This window comes from Nerophis lumbriciformis, linkage group LG22 (genome assembly GCF_033978685.3).
Source record: "Nerophis lumbriciformis linkage group LG22, RoL_Nlum_v2.1, whole genome shotgun sequence".
Classification (NCBI taxonomy): domain Eukaryota; kingdom Metazoa; phylum Chordata; class Actinopteri; order Syngnathiformes; family Syngnathidae; genus Nerophis; species Nerophis lumbriciformis.
The window spans coordinates 19,596,682-19,618,958 of NC_084569.2; the positions used below are offsets into that span (position 1 = coordinate 19,596,682).

The 22,277-nt window shown below is 38.5% G+C and overlaps 1 protein-coding gene across 3 annotated transcripts in view; it reads right to left on the reverse strand.

Moving 5' to 3' along the window:
* Positions 1-22,277, reverse strand: part of cacna1ia (calcium voltage-gated channel subunit alpha1 Ia) — a 352,101-nt gene that overhangs the window by 31,237 nt on the left and 298,587 nt on the right. For all 3 annotated transcript variants that reach the window (XM_072915676.1, XM_061974102.2, XM_061974103.1), the window contains one exon: positions 15,587-16,006. In XM_072915676.1, the coding sequence (XP_072771777.1) occupies positions 15,587-16,006 (420 nt within the window). The remainder of the gene's footprint in view (positions 1-15,586; positions 16,007-22,277) is intronic.

A 22,277-nucleotide genomic window follows, 5' to 3' on the forward strand; every position in this document is an offset into this window, starting at 1 on the left:
GCAAAAATTAAATCAGTTTTATCTTTTAACGACTTTGAGCGGGTAATCCATGCTTTTATTTCATCACCTTTAGACTACTGCAACTCCCTCTACGTTGGAATGAACCAGGCCTCAATTGCTCAATTGCAGTTGGTCCAAAATGCTGCTGCTCGACTTTTAACTGGCACTGTTCAGTGCTAGACTGCTTCATCCCAAGTGCAGGACTAATAGACTAAAAAACTCCTTTGTCCCACACGCCATTAGACTGTACAACTCCTCTCTGGGGGTTAGGGGGGTACTAGGATGACAGGGGGTGCAAAACAATAACAGTGCAATACTTTTTCATAACATGGTCACTACTGCCTAGTTTCTCTTGTTATATTCTTATTTTACTGTTATATTTTTATTCTCATTGTTGCTTTTTATTTTTATTCTTATTGTAATATTTTTCTATTGTGTTTCCTTTATACTCACATTATTTACTTTTAACTTTTTAAATTCGATCTCAATTCTGTACACTGCTGCTGGAATTTGAATTTTCCTGAGGGAACTCTCCTGAAGGAATCAATAAAGTACTATATATCTATCTATCTATCTATCTATCTATCTATCTATCTATCTATCTATCTATCTAAAAAACATGAACAACATTACCCCCATTTTAGAATATCCCTTCACTGGCTCCCAGTTCATTTTAGAATTCATTTTTAAAATATTGTTGTCTGTTTTTAAATCTCTTAACAGATTAGCGCCACAATAGATGTCAGACCTTTTAAAAATGTACACCCCCACATAGGGATGATACTCGAAACCGGTTTTCTCGGTTGTTCGATAAGAAAAGAACCGAGTCCTTGGACTCGAATCCCTTTTTGAGAACCGGTACCCGTTATCGAGACCATTATAGTAAAGAAAAAGAGTTGGTTCTTTATTCGAATCCCTGGGACCAATCCCGTCCCGGCCTAGAAATGCCCTTTGAGACATCACAAGAAATGACGTCACGTAGCTCAGTCATTAGGCGCAGATAGGGAAAGCAGGAAAAACACTGGACCGGAAAAAGCGCTCCAAGGTGTTATAAAGTTCAAAACAAAAGGTATAATCCAATTAATAACTTTACTGAGAGATTTGAGCAGGGTACAAACACATGACCAACACTTTTACGACCAACCGGAAACATAGCAACCAGGCTAGCAACGCACCTCCTTTACGGCAGCTGTCGCAACGTTCTTAAAGCAACCGCAGCACATACATATATATATATATATCTACAACATATATGACACGATCTCCCTTTTTTAACTTTTGTTTTTCTTTCCTTGTAAACAAAACTAAATCACACTGTACATGTATTGTCTGTCTAATTATAAATAATGCAGACGAGGCGTGTTGGCTGAGTTCTTGACGTTTACTTTCACAGCGTGCTCATAACCTCATTCTTAGCTGCCGGCGTGACGACATGCAACAACACTTTTCGGGGCTACCGCGCATGTTCGTCACTCCCGTTGCATGCTGGGTAGTGTAGTTGTTATATTCCTAGCTCATAACATCACATCTTTCCCTCTATAAAGAAATAATGTTAACTCAATAAAGTGTATTTCTTTTTTTAGCTTTAACTTTTCATTTTTCAGCATTGTAACCACATTTGCAAACAACTTTTCTCTTCATAGAATTTTCTTTCAATAAAGAAATAAAGTGTCAAAGCATACAAACAGTTATGTCAAATAGCAGCAGAAGCGCACTTTTTGGAGAGCTGTATTATTTTCAGTTTTGTGCCCAAGGGACTGATTTTATTTAACACTATATTATTATTTATACACCTATAGTGATCACAGAAACAGGTTGTTTTTGTTTTACTGTATATATTTGTTTTTCTGAAAAATCCCACTTAATATACTTTGGGTAACAACAGTCAGTATTTATTTATTTTATTTTATTTTTTTAGGGGGGTGACAATCAATATTTATTTATTTATTAGATTTTATTTTTTTCTTATATAATAAAAGTGAGCTTTTGTTAAACCAAATATTGTGTGTTTTTTTCCATATACAACAACCTATCTGGACTCGATTAGAGAATCGATAAGGAATCGGTTCGATAAGAGGATTCGATAATAGGGTCAAACTCGATAATTTCTTATCAAACATCATCCCTACCCCCACAAGGTCTCTGAGGTCAGCTGATCAGTTTCTTCTCGTCGTCCCAAAAACCCGTTTAAAATCCAGAGGTGATCGTGCATTTTCTGCTCTGGCTCCAAAACTTTGGAACAATATCCCTCGTTATTCGGACGGCTCCCTCTTGAATGACTTTTTTTAAATCACGTCTTAAAACATATTTTTACTCTTTGGCTTTTAAACCAGCATAAGAGTTGCGTGATTTTAGTGTATTTTATTTTCTCTGATGTATTTTATGTATTTACTCTTTTATAGTTAAATGTTTTATACTACTGACTCTTCTAATACGTTTGTCTTAACATCTGTGCAGCACGTTGTGAAACTTGTATTGTTTTTTTGAAATGTGCTAAATAAATAATGTGGATTGGATTGGATCCACAACAAACCCTCTAGACAGATTCTGTTCACTGTTCTTTGGAGAAAACGAGTTCCTAACATTAAACCCTCATTAGCCACGTAACATCTTTTCCCATCTCAAAGGCGTGAGCACAGAGTGCTGCAATTACATCTGATAGATCACCTCATTGACTTAGTGCGGTACCTTGATGTAACACTTTGAGGTTTCAGCATTTGCTTTGAGCCCCGGGCGTAATTAGCTTTAAGACACCGAAGACTCAATCAGTCTTTTTGTTCACAAACTGCAACTAGGCCGTGTCACATACAAGAGAACTGTCTTTAAGAGATCCCAGCAGGCACAAGACATTGATACAACGTTGATTATACATACAGTCGTGGTCAAAAGTTTACATACACTTGTAAAGAACGTAATGTCATGGCTGTCTTGAGTTTCCAAAAATTTCTACAACTCTTATTTTTTTGTGATAGAGTGATTGGAGCACATACTTGTTAGTCACAAAAAACATTCATGAAGTTTGGTTCTTTTATGAATTTATTATGGGTCTACTGACATGACATGGACAAAGATAAGACCTTCTGGAGGAAAGTTCTGTGATCAGATGAAACAAAAAAATTTAGCTGTTTGGCCACAATACCCAGCAATATGTTTGGAGGAGAAAAGGTGAGGCCTTTAATCCCAGGAACACCATTCCTACCGTCAAGCATGGTGGTGGTAGTATTATGCTCTGGGCCTGTTTTGCTGCCAATGGAACTGGTGCTTTACAGAGAGTAAACGGGACAATGAAAAAGGAGGATTACCTCCAAATTCTTCAGGACAACCTAAAATCATCAGCCCGGAGGTTGGGTCTTGGGCGCAGTTGGGTGTTCCATTGATTGATTGATTGACTTTTATTAGTAGATTGCACAGTACAGTACATATTCCGTACAATTGACCACTAAATGGAAACACCCGAATACGTTTTTCAACTTGTTTAAGTCGGGGTCCACGTTAATCAATTCATGGTAAAACAGGACAATGACCCCAAACACATGTCAAAAGTGATAAAGGAATGGCTAAATCAGGCTAGAATTAATGTTTTAGAATGGACTTCCCAAATTGAAGTGAAGTGAAGTGAATTATATTTATATAGCGCTTTTCTCTAGTGACTCAAAGTGCTTTACATAGTGAAACCCAATATCTAAGTTACATTTAAACCAGTGTGGGTGGCACTGGGAGCAGGTGGGTAAAGTGTCTTGCCCAAGGACACAACGGCAGTGACTAGGATGGCGGGAGCGGGGATCGAACCTGGAACCCTCAAGTTTTTTTTTGTTTTTTTGTTGCTAAGTTGCTGGCATCGTCACTCTACCAACTGAGCTATACCGCCCCGTATAATGTTTAAGTCCTGACTAAACGGGTGGACAATGCTGAAGAAACAAGTCCATGTCAGAAAACCAACAAATTTAGCTGAACTGCACCAATGTTGTCAAGAGGAGTGGTCAAAAATTCAACCAGAAACTTGCCAGAAGATTTTGGATGGCTACCAAAAGTGCCTTATTGCAGTGAAAATTGCCAATGGGCATGTAACCAAATATTAACATTGCTGATTTGCTCACATTTTCGGTAGACCCATAATAAATTAAAAAAAGAACCAAACTTCATGAATGTTTTTTGTGACAAACAAGTATGTGCTCCAATCACTCTATCACAATGAAATAAGAGTTGTAGAAATTATTGGAAACTCAAGACAGACATGGCATTATGTTCTTTACAAGTGCATGCAAACTTTTGACCACGACTGTACATGTCCCTTAAAACTGACTTTGAGATATCGTTGCAAAATATTGTCAATTGAGACAACGTTGATGTCTAACGTTGCATCCACCTTGTTGGTTGGGAAATGACCAACTTTCAGTGGGTCAAATCAACTTAACAACCTGACATTGAATAAACGTTGTCAAAAAGCATGTTGTTTCAACGTTGTATTTGTGTTATAGGATATTGGTTGGGAAATTACCAAAATTCAAAGGTCAAATCAACGTCAGAACCCAACATTGATTAAACTTTGTAAAAAAGTATGTTGTTCCACCTTTAGGTTTGAGTTGCTCAACGTCAGGACTTAATTCCACAAGTCCTCAACGTTGTTTTAATGTCTTGTGCCTGCTAGAATATTAACTGTTCCAGCATGACACCTACATCTCCTAAAGCATAACATCCAGAAGTGTAACTCTGTTTATGTCCATGCATCTTTTTTTTGGACAACAGCGGTACCTCAACCTACGAACTCAGTTGATTCTGTCAACAGAGTTTGTAACTCAAAACACTCGCATCTCAAATTAGACATTAAACTTAAAACATCCTGTGCTCCCACCCCAATTTTGACATGAAACATGCCTCTTACAAAGAAAACCTAACATTTAGATACACACTATTGTCTAAAACATAGTACTATTTAATGTACTACACACAACTACATTAGTTGTATGAAATAATGTATTTTTTGTCAGTATGCATCATGAAAACAATAATGCTAAAAAAAATGTATCTGCATTGATAGTCCAACTCATAATGACTGGTATAGTATATATGGAGATGCTACTAATAACCGTATTTTTCGGAGTATAAGTCGCTCCGGAGTACAAGTCGCACCGGCCGAAAATGCACAATAAAGAAGGAAAAAAACATATATAAGTCGCACTGGAGTATTTGTCGCACTTTTTGGGGAAATGTATTTGATAAAACCCAACACCAAGAATAGACATTTGAAAGGCAATTTAAAATAAATAAAGAATAGTGAACAACAGGCTGAATAAGTGTACGTTATATGACGCATAAATAACCAACTGAGAACGTGCCTGGTATGTTAACGTAACATATTATGGTAAGAGTCATTCAAATAACTATAACATATAGAACATGCTATACGTTTACCAAACAATCTGTCACTCCTAATCGCTAAATCCCATGAAATCTTATACGTCTAGTCTCTTACGTGAATGAGCTAAATAATATTATTTGATATTTTATGGTAATGTGTTAATCATTTCACACATAAGTCGCTCCTGAGTATAAGTCGCACCCCCGGCCAAACTTTGAAAAAAACTGCGACTTATAGTCTGAAAAATACGGTAGTCATATCTTGAAATAGGACATATGACACAATCAAGTGTAAGCCACTGTGACTGTTAATGTTTTTTTTTATCATTAATGGCTGTGATGCAAATTATAAGTGATAACAATAAAGATACATATCATTTCTGGTATTGTAATTCATTTTGTTTGTTATTGTTGGATGCTTTTAATCACTAATACTGATGTTATTATTAATAATAGTGTTGCTGGTAATAATTTTTGGTTTTACTTTTTTGGTATTCTATTCAACTATTATCTTCTCAATTGCTTTTTATATTTTAATCTTAAATATTGTAAAATTGTAATTCCTTTTATTAGAATGATTAACATTATGAGTATTTTTTTTGTAAATAAAATAAAATAGTTTACTATTTACAATTTTATTTATTTTTTTAAATTTGCATTTACACTTGGGACCATACTCTTGTAGGTGTCTCCTACAGGCTGCTTCACTGTCATGTAACACTAAGAAGTGTCATTGTTGTTTATGTTGCAGACAGACGTCTTTGAGGGACGGATCGCAAGTTGACAAGATGGGTTTGCGTACCAAAAATAATCATATATACCGTATTTTTCGGATTATAAGTTGCTCCGGAGTATAAATCGCACCGGCCGAAAATGCATAATAAAGAAGGAAAAAAACATATATAAGTCGCACTAGAGTATAAGTCGCAATTTTGGGGGAAATTTATTTGATAAAATCCAACACCAAGAATAGACATTTGAAAGGCAATTTAAAATAAATAAAGAATAGTGAACAACAGGCTGAATAAGTGTACGTTATATGAGGCATAAATAACTAACTGAGAACATGCCTGGTATGTTAACGTAACATATTATGGTAAGAGTCATTCAAATAACTTTAACATATAGAACATGCTATACGTTTACCAAACAATCTGTCACTCCTAATCGCTAAATCCCATGAAATCTTCTTCCTCGGTGTCGCTTCTAAAAAACTCTGCCAACTCTTCTATCGGTACGTCTAGTCTCTTACTTGAATGAGATAAATAATATTATTTGATATTTTACGATAATGTGTTAATAATTTCACACATAAATTGCTCCAGAGTATAAATCCCCAAACTATGAAAAAAACTGCGATTTATAATCCGAAAAATACGGTATATATATAAAATCATCCAGTTTGTATAGTCAAGACGAGACAGAACGAGCTGAAACACAGCACACAGCATCGGCAGCTTTTTCATAATCTCATAGATAAATGTTCGTCCTTTGGATGTTTTTTTCTGGGGCTTGAGTGACACCGACTGGCGGTACTTTAGTCGGGCTGACTACATGGGTCAGCTAACTGATTGGACATGTTTTTAAAGGTTTGTTTCTTTGACCCGGTTGTCCGTTCCTTCTCTTTCGCACTAACGTTCTCAGTTCCGATGGTTGGAGGGCAGTCTTGTGTTGATCTTTGGCTGTGGACAATTACGACTTCAACCGGCTGCAGAGACGCTCGTAACTCAAATTATGCTCGCAAACTGAAGCATGACAAAAAGTCAGCTCGTATCTCAAAATACTTGGGGTACCACTGTATTACCACTGTATTACACTCGTGGTCCAGCACACTGATGCGGACCAATATTTAAAAATATATACTTTCACAGTGGAATGATCATAATTAAATCTAAAATTATTTTTGTATTTATTTTCCCTAAATATCTAAAAGTATTATGCTCGTTCCAGTGCTGTTGTTTTTAGTTTTAGTTTTTATCCAATCAGAATTCAGCTAGCTTATGTTGCCATGCTGTACAAAATCTGCCTGGGGCCTTCAGAATCAACAATGCGGGCGTCCGTGCACTGTAAGTGAACGGGGACATACAATTGATAGACAATTGCGATAGCCACTCAGATCATGAGTTGTTGTCAGTAAGGCCTTCTAGATGGCCTAAGGTGACATATACGCGTCCTGTGATTGGACACTCATCGGGACCGTTAGCGAACGAATTTGAGAACACATACAGTTGATAGACAGTTGCGATAGCCAATCAGATCACAAGTCGTTGACAGTAGCCTATCTAAGTAGCCTGATGTTAACGAGACTGTGATTGGATACTCACTTGTCATTAGAAAGTGAGTATCCATTCACAAGTTTCAATTTAGCAGGAAGCGGGAAGTGTTGCGTCGTAGCCAGACCGGGTTAGCAGTGAAGGAGAACAAAACGTTGATTAGGTGGCAAATATATATTTGCAAGGCCATTTTCAAGAAGGATATTTAAAGAGAAACTACATCTTGTGATACGATGTCGGCCAACCCCGGAAGCTAGCTCAGCTGTTCTGGCGATGAAATGGGGAAACGCCCGCCGTTTCCACTCGAATAAGCCGACGACGAGGGGTACCACTGGCTTATACGGCGTCGAAAAGGTTCTAAAAATTGTGAGTTCAAATATTGTATTTTTTTTACTTTTAATATATTTTTTGCAATTTAAATGCGTTTTAATTGTTTTTTAAATGCGTCAGAAAATAACCCATTTTGTACACTGTTGATTTGTTTCAATACAGGGGCGTAATTGTGTTTCTGTATAGTATTTCTCCAGCAATGGTCATGTGGGTACATAAATTATGGTATTTTGAGAGGTAATCATTGAAGTCGGACATAACTGAAGGCCTAGGTGGGAAACACAAGGCCCGCTACTGTGGTTTCATTTGCTTAGTGTTTGTTGACACCAATTTTTTTGTTGCAAGACATAAGGGTTGCCAAGCTATTATGAAATATAAATGATATTATGACATTTAATGACAAAACATTTACTCATTAAAATTGCAATTTTATTGACTATAATTTACTATTTAATATGTTTACTATTTTGTCTTGCCTCAACAATACAAATGTATTATCATTTTAATACAACCCTTTTTTTTTTCCTACAATGTCTTTCTTCCTCATAATTTAAACATGTTTCTCTAGTACTCCCTCACAGTGCTTTCCCAATAGTATACTGTAAGTAAACTGCCAAACAATGCCTCAATTTGGCAGCAACGTGCACACACAGCAGAATCAGTTACAAGATACTCTGTAGTGTGTTGGTGGCTGTATATAAAAATTATGTTTGATTGACTGTGGTGGCCTATTGGCTGGCTTCCATTAATAACTGTATTAGTGGACAACAATAGGGTCCGTCTGCTGGGAGTTGAGGTTGGGGTAAAGAGAGAGAGCTGAAATTAATTACAACCTCTATCTGACGGTCACTGGCTGAGCTATTGTCTCTGCTCTCCTATTTCCTTTACTCTTTCTAACAGTGTGTGTGTGTGTGTGTGTGTTCTTGTATTTCTATCCTTCTTGAGACATCAACAAGGAAAAGTACCTTCCGTATGAGGACCGGTGAACAAGTTAGGACCGAAATCATGGTCCTAATACGGAAAACCATTGCATCTAATAGAGAGCCAAATACTAGAGTCTGTGAACATTGCTCCAAAGTCAGGATTTTTTGTGGATTAAATGTACAAAAGTAAACATTGACAGGTGCAAAGGCAGCAATATATGATAAAACAAGACGGCACGCCCCTATTTATCCCCGAAAAAACCCGCCAGTTAAACGGCTGATTTTACGACTTCCAGTGCTGACGTAAGACAACCCGCGTCCCATATGTGACCATAAGATGAACAAATACACAACGGTGCTAAGACCATAGTGGCCATTAACAGTTAGCTTCTTCAGCTGGGTTGCCCAAAGTGTGGCACGGGGGCCATCTGTGGTCCGTGACTCGTTTGTCTTCGGCCTTAAGCACATTACAAAAAAATAGAGATCTCATTTGCACCTCAAGTGGTTACATCTTTCAAAATTATTGTGGTCCCAAAAAGAAGGGATTTTTTTCAAATTGACTGTGTGTCGGTTTTAAAAGTGCTCCCCCTCTGGTCAACATATGAAATAACAAGTGTCGGTAAAAATTTGAATTGCTCCCTCTCTAGTCAACATATGTAATATGGGGTTCAACTGTGGAACAGCTTGGATGATTCCTTAAAATGTTGCAGTTCCATTCACACATTTGAAAAACACTTTAAGACCAATGTCTTAAAAAAAATATATCACTCTTGAATCAATACAGTAGTTAATACTATGATCAATGTTAATTAAAATACTAAATGTGGGATATAAATAATAATGGAAGTATAATTGTTTGTATATACCGGTAGTATATAATTGGTACAAAGGTTTAACACGTGTACAAGGATATTTCACATGCCTTTACTGTGTATATAATTGAACTGTGTTTATGTTGTGTATAATGTGTATTTTTAATATGTTGTACAAAGGACATTTCATAATTTTCGGAAGTTCATCTTGTACTTGACATTGTTTATAGGGTTAGGCGCAATAAGTGTTCAACTTCAGCCTAAACCTTTTCGGTCTGCAACATTTTCATTTTCAATTTATGAATGTACAACTGTTTGTTTATTTTGTTGACGATTGACCGAAGAATAATAAACTACTAATAACAAGTGTGTGTAATAAATTGAAATGCGCCCCTTTTGGCCAAAATTAATTAAAAACATTTTTATAAATATTTATATAAAGACATACTGTAATAACTTGAAGTAAATAATGAAGATTAAAAACCAATTACAAACAAAAAATAAAAAAATAACTAAAAGCAGTGTTTTTCTCACAATGTGTCAACTTTTTTCTTATAAAATTGGGAACAATTTCTCATATTCTTTCTGTTTCTGTAATATTGCCATATTTTCTCGTAAAATTCTGACTTTTTAAAACAAAATGGTGACAAAATTCTGACTTTTATCACAATATTGCCAATGTTTGAGTTGTTCTTGTAAAATATAACTTTTGTCAAAATTTTGCCAAGTAAAATTCAGATTATTATTATAATATTGCCACAATTTTAAAGTTTACTAAAAGCTTACTTTTTCTGTATTTGCATAGTATGTATATGTTATTAATGTTGTAAATACAAATCTTTATACATCTAGAAAGGTTCGTCCAAAAGAGGTAGGCATTTTTCGGAGGTCTCAAGAAGGTAAGAAATACAAGAATGTGTGTGTGTGTGTGTGTGTGTGTGTGTGTGTGTGTGTGTAGCCCCTGTGCTATCTATAACAAGTGTTTCACCACAGTCAAAACTTCCCAGAGTAACCGCACAGTGGAGAAGATTGCCTGGAGAACTCAATAGATTAGATCAATCAATCTAATCTCGTAAAAGAGCGGGATGGATTGGGAAGGATTACAGGTATGTAATCTCACCAATGCTTTCTATTAAACCCCAAGATGAGGCGACCTCTTAAGGCGTGCTTTAGAAAGTCATGAAGGTAAGAGGCATCATTGGTGTCGTAAACAATATCGGCACTAGAGGCGGGAATCTTTGGGCACTTCACAATCCGATTACGGTTCACGAGTTACAATTGGATTAAAAATTGAATATTGACGCATCTTTCATTTACCGTATTTTTCGGACCATAGGGCGCACCGGAATAAAAGGCGCACTGCCGATGAGCGGGTCTATTCAGGTCTTTTTTCATACAAAAGGCGCATTAATGGGGTAATATTAGGATTTTTTTTCTAAATTTAAAACACTTCCTTGTGGTCTACATAACATGTAATGGTGGTTCTTTGGTCAAAATGTTGCATAGATTATGTTTTGCAGATCATCTTCAAGTAGCTTTCTGAGCGTCTCTTCAGGATGCACCGTTTTATGGGCGGTCTTATTAACGTGGCTCACCTTTTCTCCGTCATCTTTGTTGTAGCGGTGTAGCGTGCAAGGACGGTAGTGGAAGAAGTGTCAAAAGATGGAGCTAACTGTTTTTATGACATTCAGACTTTACTTAAATCAATAACGGAGCTGCAGCATCTCATCCGTGGCTCACGAGTGCAACAACAACGCCGGAAATTTGTCCCGTGAAAAACCGTCTGACTGGAACTCTTTAATAACGAAAGTTCCGTTGGTGAATTATGTAAACCCCTTACAGTTTTTAGCGCTTTCATAGCCAGTCTACTGACAGATATAACTTTACGCTACTTTATATTAGAAATGGCAACAGCGGAAGATGAATGCCACATAATAAAGTAGAGAAAAACTACGGTGTCTTCACGGACTACAATGGCAGACGCGCGCAAATTTTCAGGACTTATGCAGATCCCAAATACAGATCAGCAGGTACCAGAAGTTAAGAAAAGTTGGTTTTGCATAATATTGCGAAACAAAACGCCAGATAATGTCTGCTAATGGGTGCCATTTTGCGGTCCTTATACACAAACCATAATAATACTCGTATGTTTAATGTGGCGACAATCCATCAAGCGGTGCGGCTTCATAGCTTACCAAAGTCGTACTAAAACATTTTAATAGATTTTTGAGCGCCGTGTGTAATGTTCTATATTCTCAATGGAACATTTAACGTTTTGGAGTTGTTTATTGGCGTATCTCTTATGTGTGACTGCCGTCTACTGATCACACTTATCATTACACCATGTACCAAAGATAATAGCTTCGAGGTGGGTAAGCACAACCAGAATTATGCCGTACATTAGGCGCACCGGGTTATAAGGCGCACTGTAAATTTTTGAGAAAATTAAAGGATTTTAAGTGCGCCTTATAGTCCGGAAAATACGGTATATACATTGATGCAGTTTTACATTTCTTTTCGTTTCACTAAATAAGCGTTTATCATTTGCAATTCTTAAAAAACAGTGCATTTGTTATAGGAAACAATTAATAATTATTATTAAATCATTGAATTAATTCCTATATTTATTAAATTAATGGAAATGTGCGCAAAACTGGAACCTAAGTGCCCGTTAATAAAGAAGCTGGTCGGATCTCTCGGTGAGGTGGCTGACTGCAAATTTTAGAACTGTCTGCAGTATTTTATTCACAATAAATACATCGATTATCAAAGTTTACTAATCGATTCTAATCGTCCATGTCCGAATTGCGATGCATATACAAATCCATTATTTCCCATACCTCTAGGCAGCACCCCGAAGAGATAAGAGTGAATGTTGCCCTTTTTCAGAACTGAATGACGTACATCTCATAATTATACCGTATTCCAGTCTAAAACACAACATTAATAAAGATAAACATGTATCATACATCGTTATAGTTGCATATTAATTATATATAAGAAGTATCCAAGGCAGAAACCTATCAGACTTCCAGTAACAAACGTGTCAGCTTCATTGAATTGACTGTGTCAAGATTTTGACTTCATGAATTATTGTGGCCCACAAGTGTCGACATAAAACCAATTACCTCTCCACATCAAATTAAAGTCAGCATAAGTCTATCCTGGACAGTTAATAATAAACAGGTAAGTTTATTCATACCTACCAAGACTTTTCTAACATTACACACAACAAATAAAAGTATGTAGGATTCGTGCTGATATCAGCCAATACTCAAGGCTCCAATATTAGTATTGTATCGAAAGTTTACTGTATTTTCTGGACTATAAGCTGGACTATTTTTTCCTACGCTTTGGACCCTGCATTTTATTAAACGGTGAAGCTAATTTATGTATTTTTTGATATTTCCAATTTTACTCAATAACAGTCGCAATTTTACAAGAAAAGCTTAACATTTTGGCAATTCTATGAAAAGAGACGTAATTTCATTCGACAAAAGTCACACTTGTATAAGAAAACTTAAAAATGTTGGCAATATTATAATAATAATCGGAATTTTACTTGGCAAAATTACGACAAAAGTCATAATTTTACTCAAAAAAATATACACTATTTTACAAGAACAACACAAACATTCGCAATATTGTGGTACAAGTCAGAATGTTATCTGACAAATGTCACCATTTTGCTTTAAAAATTTTACGAGAAAATATTGCAATCTTACAGAAACAGAAATAATATAAGAAATTGTTCCCGATTTTATAAGAAAAAAGTCGACCCATTGTGAGAAAAACACTGCTTTTAGTTATTTTTATTTTTTATTTTTTTTTGTTTGTAATTGGTTTTTAATCTTCATTATTTACTTCAAGTTATTACAGTATGTCTCTAAATACATATCTATTTAAATTTTTTAAATTTATTTTGGCCAAAGGGGGCGCTTTTCAATTTCTTCCACTTACTTGTTATTACATATGTTGGCCAGAAAGGGGGAGCACTTCAAATGTTTACACACACTTGTTATTTCATATGTTGACCAGAGGGGGAGCACTTTTTTAAACACAGTCAATTTGGAAAATCCCTCTTTTTTGGGATCACCCTAATTTTGATAGATTTCACCACCAGGGGTGCAAATGAGATCTCTATTTGTTTTTTTATGTGCTTAAGACCGATGACAAACGAGTCACGGACCACAGATGGACCCTGTGCCACACTTTGAGCAACCCAGCTGTAGAAACTAACTGTTAATGGCCACTATGGTCTTAGTACCGTAGTGTATTTGTTCATCCTATGGTCACATATAGGACGCGGGTTGTCTTTAAGCCGTAAAATCAGCTGTTCACCTGGCGGGTTTTTTCGGGGATGAACAGGGAAGTCCTTCTTTAGCTGCCGTCTTGTTTTATCATATATTGCTGCCTTTGCGCCTGTCAATGTTTACTTTTGTATGCACATTAAATCAACAAAAGAAATCCTGACTTTGGAGCAATGTTCACGGACTCTAGTATTTGTTTCTCTATTAGATGCAATGGTTTTCCGTATTGCATATTTGCCAACCTTGAGACCTCCGATTTCAGGAGGTGAGGGGTGGGGGCGTGGTCGGGGGTGGGGCAGGGCGTGGTTGGGGGCGTGGTTAAGAGGGGAGGATCAGCTAGAATTCACCAAGTCAAGTATTTCACACACACATATATATATATATATATATATATATATATCCTTAAAATATGCAAACAAACTGTGTTTAGATAATTGATACCTCAAACTTGCATCAATAAATATTAAGGAATATAACATAACTTGGCTTCTGAGAGTTTCAAAATGTAATGAATAGAATGCTAAATTTGTTGATAAACAAGCAATTATTTTAATAATGAAATATGGTCATTTTAAATGAATTATTATGATAATTTAAAATCAATTATTTCAAATATGTTTATTTTAATGTATAATTCTATGGCTGGATGTAATAAGGAGTCACGAAAAAATACAAATAAAAATACAATTAATTTTGATGTTTTTAGCAAAATATAGTAAAAATGTATTTAGTTTTTTTTTTTTTTTTTAATTAATAAATATATTTATTTTTAGGTCAAATAAACATTATAATACAATTTATCTCTAGTCTGGATGATTTAGTTCTTGTCACCCTGTTGTCCTCCCGTCATGAAAAAAGGCTGTCCTCACTCAGGTCCGCATGGAGCTGGAGGGGGCGTGGCTTCCAGCTCCGGCTGAAAATCGGGAGATTTTCGGGAGAATATTTGTCCCGGGAGGTTTTCGGGAGAGGCGCTGAATTTCGGGAGTCTCCCGGAAAATTCGGGAGGGTTGGCAAGTATGCCGTATTGGGACCATGATTTATTTCCTGGAAGGTACTTTTCCTTGTTGATGTCTCAAGAAGGGTAGAAATACAAGAACAAGAACAAACAAACACACACACACACACACACACACACACACACACACACACACACACACACACACACACACACACACACACACACACACACACACGCACGCACACACACACAACCTAAACCCTGCCACTGAAGAAATTGCAGCAGTCTGCCAGATCCCTTACAGCAAATCACTTGAGAGAGCGATAGATAACGAAGGAGAGACGAGGAGGATTCACTCGGTGCGTTTTCCCTCGTCTGCAATAAGTTCCTTTGTCAGCTATCACTGAGCTAAAAATGGCTCCATGTGAAACGAAGGTGAAAAGCAGCCAATGAGTCATCTTAACGCGTGTTGATATCAGCGTGAGCATCTTGCGCCATGACCGAGCGTCAGGCTGTGCCTAAAAACAAAAGGGAGGGACCAAGAAGTCTAACCCTGCAAAATCCTGACTGTCCCCTTAGGCTTCTAACTCCAACTCTTGCACACCCACAGAAAGACACTCACCTGTGCTGGTGAGTACATCGGCCGGTTGGAGTCGGCGGTGTTGTACGGCGCCCCGTGCGCGCCGGCCCCCATGCGCGTCCTCCCTCCTCCGTCCTTTCTGTTGGCCTCGGCGTCGGCTCCCAGTCCGACCGCGCCTTTGTCCAGCCCTCCGCCACCCCCGCAGCCGGGGGCGCCCATGCAACAGAGGGTGCCCTGGGCCAACTCCAGCTCAATTTCTGCATCCATCTCCGCCTCCTCTTGGGCCTCCTTGTTGGAGTCGTCCAGGTGCTTCATCAGCACGGCCACCACCACATTGATGAGCACGAACTGGGCGGTGAGCACGAAGGAGACAAAGTACATGGGCGAGATGAACTGAAGGCTGGGATTGCATGCATAGTCCACGTCTGTGCCGTGGTCTGGTGGGCACTCCCGCAACGTGTCCTGGGGTGGAAGACACAAAGAAAAGGAAGACAGCTCAGCGGGCGAATATTTTTGGAAAAATGTTTCAGGAAGCAACATTGAAAAAGGTGCTATTGTTCAATATTGTGGTTGTACTGCAGAGAACTGATGGGTGTTTCAACTATTCATGATATTTAAAGGGGAACATTATCACCAGACCTATGTAAGCGTCAATATATACCTTGTTGTTGCAGAAAAAAGACCATATATTTTTTTAACCGATTTCCGAACTTTAAATGGGTGAATTTTGGCGAATTAAACGCCTTTCTAATATTCGCTCTCGGAGCGATGACGTCACAATGTGACGTCGCATCAGGAAGCAATCCACCATTTTCTCAAACACCGAGTCAAATCAGCTCTGTTATTTTCCGTTTTTTCGACTGTTTTCCGTACCTTGGAGACGTCATGCCTCGTCGGTGTGTTGTCGGAGGGTGTAACAACACGAACAGGGACGGATTCAAGTTGCACCAGTGGCCCAAAGATGCGAAAGTGACAAGAAATTGGACGTTTGTTCCGCACACTTTACCGACGAAAGCTATGCCACGACAGAGATGGCAAGAATGTGTGGATATTCTGCGACACTCAAAGCAGATGCATTTCCAACGATAAAGTCAAAGAAATCTGCCGCCAGACCCCCATTGAATCTGCCGGAGTGTGTGAGCAATTCAGGGACAAAGGACCTCGGTAGCACGGCAAGCAATGGCGGCACTTTGTTCCCGCAGACGAGCGAGCTAAACCCCTGGATGTCTTGGCTCACACCGTCCCGAAGATGATCAAGAGAAGAATATCGACCCTAGCTTCCCTGACCTGCTGACATGAGGGTATGTCTACAGAATATATTAATTGATGAAAATTGGGCTGTCTGCACTCTCAAAGTGCATGTTGTTGCCAAATGTATTTCATATGCTGTAAACCTAGTTCATAGTTGTTAGTTTCCTTTAATGCCAAACAAACACATACCAATCGTTGGTTAGAAGGCGATCGCCAAATTCGTCCTCGCTTTCTCTCGTGTCGCTGGCTGTCGTGTCGTTTTCATCGGTTTCGCTTGCATACGGTTCACACCGATATGGCTCAATAGCTTCGATTTCTTCTTCAATTTCGTTTTCGCTACCTGCCTCCACACTACAACCATCTGTTTCAATACATGCGTAATCTGTTGAATCGCTTAAGCCGCTGAAATCCGAGTCTGAGTCCGAGCTAATGTCGCTATAGCTTGCTGTTCTTTCCGCCATGTTTGTTTGTGTTGGCTTCACTATGTGACGTCACAGGAAAATGGACGGGTGGTTAAAATCAGGCACTTTGAAGCTTTTTTTAGGGATATTGCGTGATGGGTAAAATTTTGAAAAAAAATTGGAAAAATATAATAAGCCACTGGAAACTGATTTTTAATGGTTTTAACAATTCTGAAATTGTGATAATGTTCCCCTTTAATAAGGTCAAGGACGGTAAAGAATCTGGGTATTATCTTTGACCCAACTCTCTCGTTTGAGTCACACATTAAGAGTGTTACTAAAACGGCCTTTTTTCATCTCCGTAATATCGCTAAAATTCATTCCATTTTGTCCACGAGCGACGCTGAGATCATTATTCATGCATTCGTTACATCTCGTCTCGATTACTGTAACGTATTATTTTCGGGTCTCCCCATGTCTAGCACAGTGGTTCTTAACCTTGTTGGAGGTACCGAACCCCACCAGTTTCATATATGCGCATTCACCGAACCCTTCTTTAGTGAAAAATAAAATGTTTTTTTTCTTAATTTAATCTTAATTTATAAATATTAATCATGACATGATGTTATTATATTGAAGAAATACTAAAAAATATATATTTTACAAACAGAAAGTTACAGGAATGTACACATGATCCCATGTTTACATCTCATTGTGCAACATGTGAATGTTTTAGTGGGAACTAAATGCAATATCTGAAAGGGGTACAAATTATTTCCAAAGCAGGACCCCCACCCAGACATACAATACTAGTGCACAGCTCATGAAAAACAATATATTTTGTTATTGTTATTGTACGTGGGCCAAAACAATTATATTAGAAAATAATCTAATGGAAATGACTGCTGTCATTTGATTATAATAGTAAAACGTTTAACTTGTTATTTAGTCAGGTTTGGGACAGGTGTGCTGCTGGTGTGACCACAGTGCATGTGCACGTCTGACGTCGCTCACATGTGCTCCACTGAATGCTCAAGGAGTTTTTACGTTTGCTCATACTTATGGAAAATTAAAGGGAACATTGTTTGGAGGTATCCATATGTGGGTTTACCCACATATGCGGTCCTCTCCAAGGTCCCTCATAGTCATTCACATCGACGTCCCACTGGGGTGAGTTTTTCCTTGCCCTTATGTGGGCTCTGTACTGAGGATGTCATTGTGGCTTGTGCAGCCCTTAGAGACACCTGTGATTTAGGGCTATATAAATAAACATTGATTGATTGATTGATACAGTCAGGATCAAAAGTTTACATACACTTGTAAAGAACATCATGTCATGGCTGTCTTGAGTTTTCAGTACTTTCTACAACTCTTATTTTTTTTGTGATAGAGTGATTAGAGCACATACTTGTTGGTCACAAAAAACATTCATGAAGTTTTTTTTTTCCTGAAAATGTGAGCAAATCTGCTGGGTCAAAAGTATACATACAGCAATGTTAATATTTGGTTACATGTCCCTTGGCAAGTTTCACTGCAATAAGGCACTTTTGGTAGCCATCCACAAGCTTCTGGCAAGATTCTGGTTGAATGTTTGACCACTCCTCTTGACAAAATTGGTGCAGTTCAGCTAAGTTTGTTGGTTTTCTGACATGGACTTGTTTCTTCAGCATTGTCCACACGTTTAAGTCAGGACTTTGGGAAGGCCATTCCAAAACCTTAATTCTAGCCTGATTTAGCCATTCCTTTACCACTTTTGACGTGTGTTTGGGGTCATTGTCCTGTTGGAACACCCAACTGCGCCCAAGACCCAACCTCCGGGCTCATGATTTTAGGTTGTCTTGAAGAATTTGGAGGTAATCCTCCTTTTTCATTGTCCCATTTAAAGCACCAGTTCAATTGGCAGCAAAACAGGCACAGAGCATAATACTACCACCACCATGCTTGACGGTAGGTATGGTGTTCTTGGGATTAAATGTTGTGTTTTAGTGTGTTCCTGCCTTCTTTTTTGTCTGCACCTGTGTTTTTAGTGATTCGTCCTCGGCGAGGGGCGGACCTCGAGGCACACCTGCTCGCAATTAGCCCGCCAGTATTTAGGCTTGTCACCTACAGCTTGACCTTGCTGGTTATTGTGTCCTGAACTACACTCGCGCATGCACCTGCTTTCATCACCAGACCTGGTACGTTGTCCCTACTTAGTCCTGAATTCCCTAACCTCTTCTGTCTTTATTTCCTAGCCCCCCTGAGGTAAAAGGGATTCTTTTGTTGGAATCTTGCCCTGCTCAGTGCGCCTTGGCCTTTTCTCCTGCTGACCTCTGAGGAACCTATTTTGTCCAGGTTACTTGGTGTGCGCTTTTGCCCCATCGCCCTTAGTTATCCCTTTTTGTCTAATTCAATTTTTTTCCATTTTTGTAATTCCATCTTGTCTCATGTCTCTGCATCCTGGGGTCACCCCCCTCTTAACCAATACCTTAACATTAAAGGCCTCACTTTTTCTCCTCCAAACATATTGCTAGGTATTGTGGCCAAACAACTCAATTTTTGTTTCATCTGACATCACATGGACAAAGATAAGACCTTCTGGAGGAAAGTTATGTGGTCAGATGAAACAAAAATTGAGCTGATATGTAAACTTTTGATCGCGACTGTATATTACAAACAACTGTCTGTGTGACACAGAGTAGCTAAACTTGTAAACTATATTACCTTTCATAACACGTTTCAAATTTAATATTTTTCAAGCAATGAGTAATGACTTAGGGCCGATTCTCCCATGGGCTTAAGTGAAAAGAGATGCAGAACTGCGCGGCATTCTCCCCCTCAAACTAAGTCACTGCACGCCTTCATCCAAGATGCACGATTTTGGGAGGAGTAACTCTTGAATATGGACGTTCCCTGTCAAATATTCCAACCGTCACCTGACACTGATGAGGCTCCACGCTTCTTAAGCCAGCGCAACCTGCGTTCCAGGGCCATAACGTAGCCCCCTGTATGGTACAGTAAGCCTACATGTCTCGAGCTCTCTCCCTTTGTGCATTCACTGTCTCTGTGTTTCTCTTGTGCTCATCGTCTTGTTTCCTGTGTCGTCATCCCGCAGCGTTCCTCCGTTTCCTGGTTTCGAACAGTGTGTCTCGTCTCCCTGAATTCCCTCTAGTTCCCTGGCTGCCTTCCTGGAACTCGACCTCTCGCCTTGACACGGACCTTTGCGCCTCGCTCCTGCCCCTGACCTCTTGCTTGCCCACGGACCTCCGAGACTGCCTTGCCCTCCCTGACTTCCGCATCTCGCTCAACACGCACCTTCAACAACCCCTGGTAACACACAACACATAGTCACACCATACACTTCTTGATTTATTACGCCTCGAGCTAAACAACGTCCCTGCTTCTGTACCGTCTTCTTCTTCCCCTGTACCATAACACAAATGTTGGTCTTCTGCGTATTCTTCCATTAACTAAAAGGAGACCTATTATGCAAAATCAACCTTTCTTACCAATTGGTACCTGTTTTGGTGTATTTGGGATTTGCATAAGTCCCAACAATCTTAAATCAAACCATGGAGGCATTGCAGAGATATTTATAAAACAATCTTGCCTTCCTTCATACTTCCGCTAAACCCTACGTGTCAAAGTCAAGGCCCGCGGGCCAAATCCGGCCCGCGAATGAATTATCTATGGCCCCCGGGATGAGTTTTGATTAGTATTAGAACCGGCCTGCAGGCCGCAGACGCCTGCTGCTGTTTTGCACACACCAATACTTTATCAGTCTTGGTGCTAGGAATTTTCAAAATGGGTTCCCATCAAGTCATAAAAATGGGGTCCCACAGTCAATTTTTTGGGGTCCCACTTTTTTGTAGCCGTTTTGAAAAATAATGATAAATGTATGCATTATCCTGTTATATCTCACATTCTATATTGTGTTTTGGAAAAAGGTTGTCATAAATGTTGCTTGATTCTTTAAAAAAAAATTATACAAAACATGCATATTTAAATTAATTCAGTTATAAACATTAGTGAAGTGAAGTGAATTATATTTATATAGCGCTTTTTCTCTAATGACTCAAAGCGCTTTACATAGTGAAACCCAATATCTAAGTTACATTTAAACCAGTGTGGGTGGCACTGGGAGCAGGTGGGTAAAGTGTCTTCCCCAAGGACACAACGGCAGTGACTAGGATGGCAGAAGTGGGGATCGAACCTGCAACCCTCAAATTGCTGGCACAACCACTCTACCAACCGAGCTATACCGCCCCAATTAATTATTTAATAAACTTAACCGCTGCTTGTATTTTTGTTTCTATATTTTTATTGCAATATTTTCAGAATGTGTTTGTTCTATTTTTGGCCAAAGTAAGACAAAGAAAACAATCCGAAGTTGTCTTTATTTTTTAGTTTTAATGCCATGATTTTAATAGTCCGGCCCGCGTGTGCACAGATTTTCCTCCATGTGGCCCTTGAGCTAAAATGAGTTTGACATCCCTGCTAAACTATCCGTTTGGAATTTTCCCCATTAGTGACATTTTTCCTGTCATTGACATCAGTGGATATCTCCAATGATGGGAAATATTTACCCAAAGAGTCAGCCATTGTTGCCTGACGCTGTAGTCAAAGAGCTCCTTCTTTTTCTATATTCTCTTGTTGTGGGGGAGACTGGCTCCTACATGCACAAGCATCCTCCGCTGTTGCCATTTCAAATACAAATTAGCGTGTAGTTTGAACTTAATCTGTTAGTAGATTCGCTATGGAAGCACTAAAAACTACAACGAACATGCATCATTTTATTACATGTTATGCAGACACAAGGAAGTGTTTTAAATGTAAAAAAAAATCATAATATGTGTCAACAATGGGACTATGGGGTGTTTTGTTTTCCCGGAATGCAAAGGAAAGTTGGAGCGGGCAAGGCGTGAAGGTAAGGACATATTTTATTATTACTATAAAAAAAGGAACAAAAGGTGCGCACAAGGCGGAAGTACAAAAACTTGGCTAATGAAACAAAAACTTGCACAAAGGCAGAAACTATGAACATGAAGCAAAACTCTTTAACTGTGACATGAAAAAACAAAAATTACGTGGCATGGCAAGAA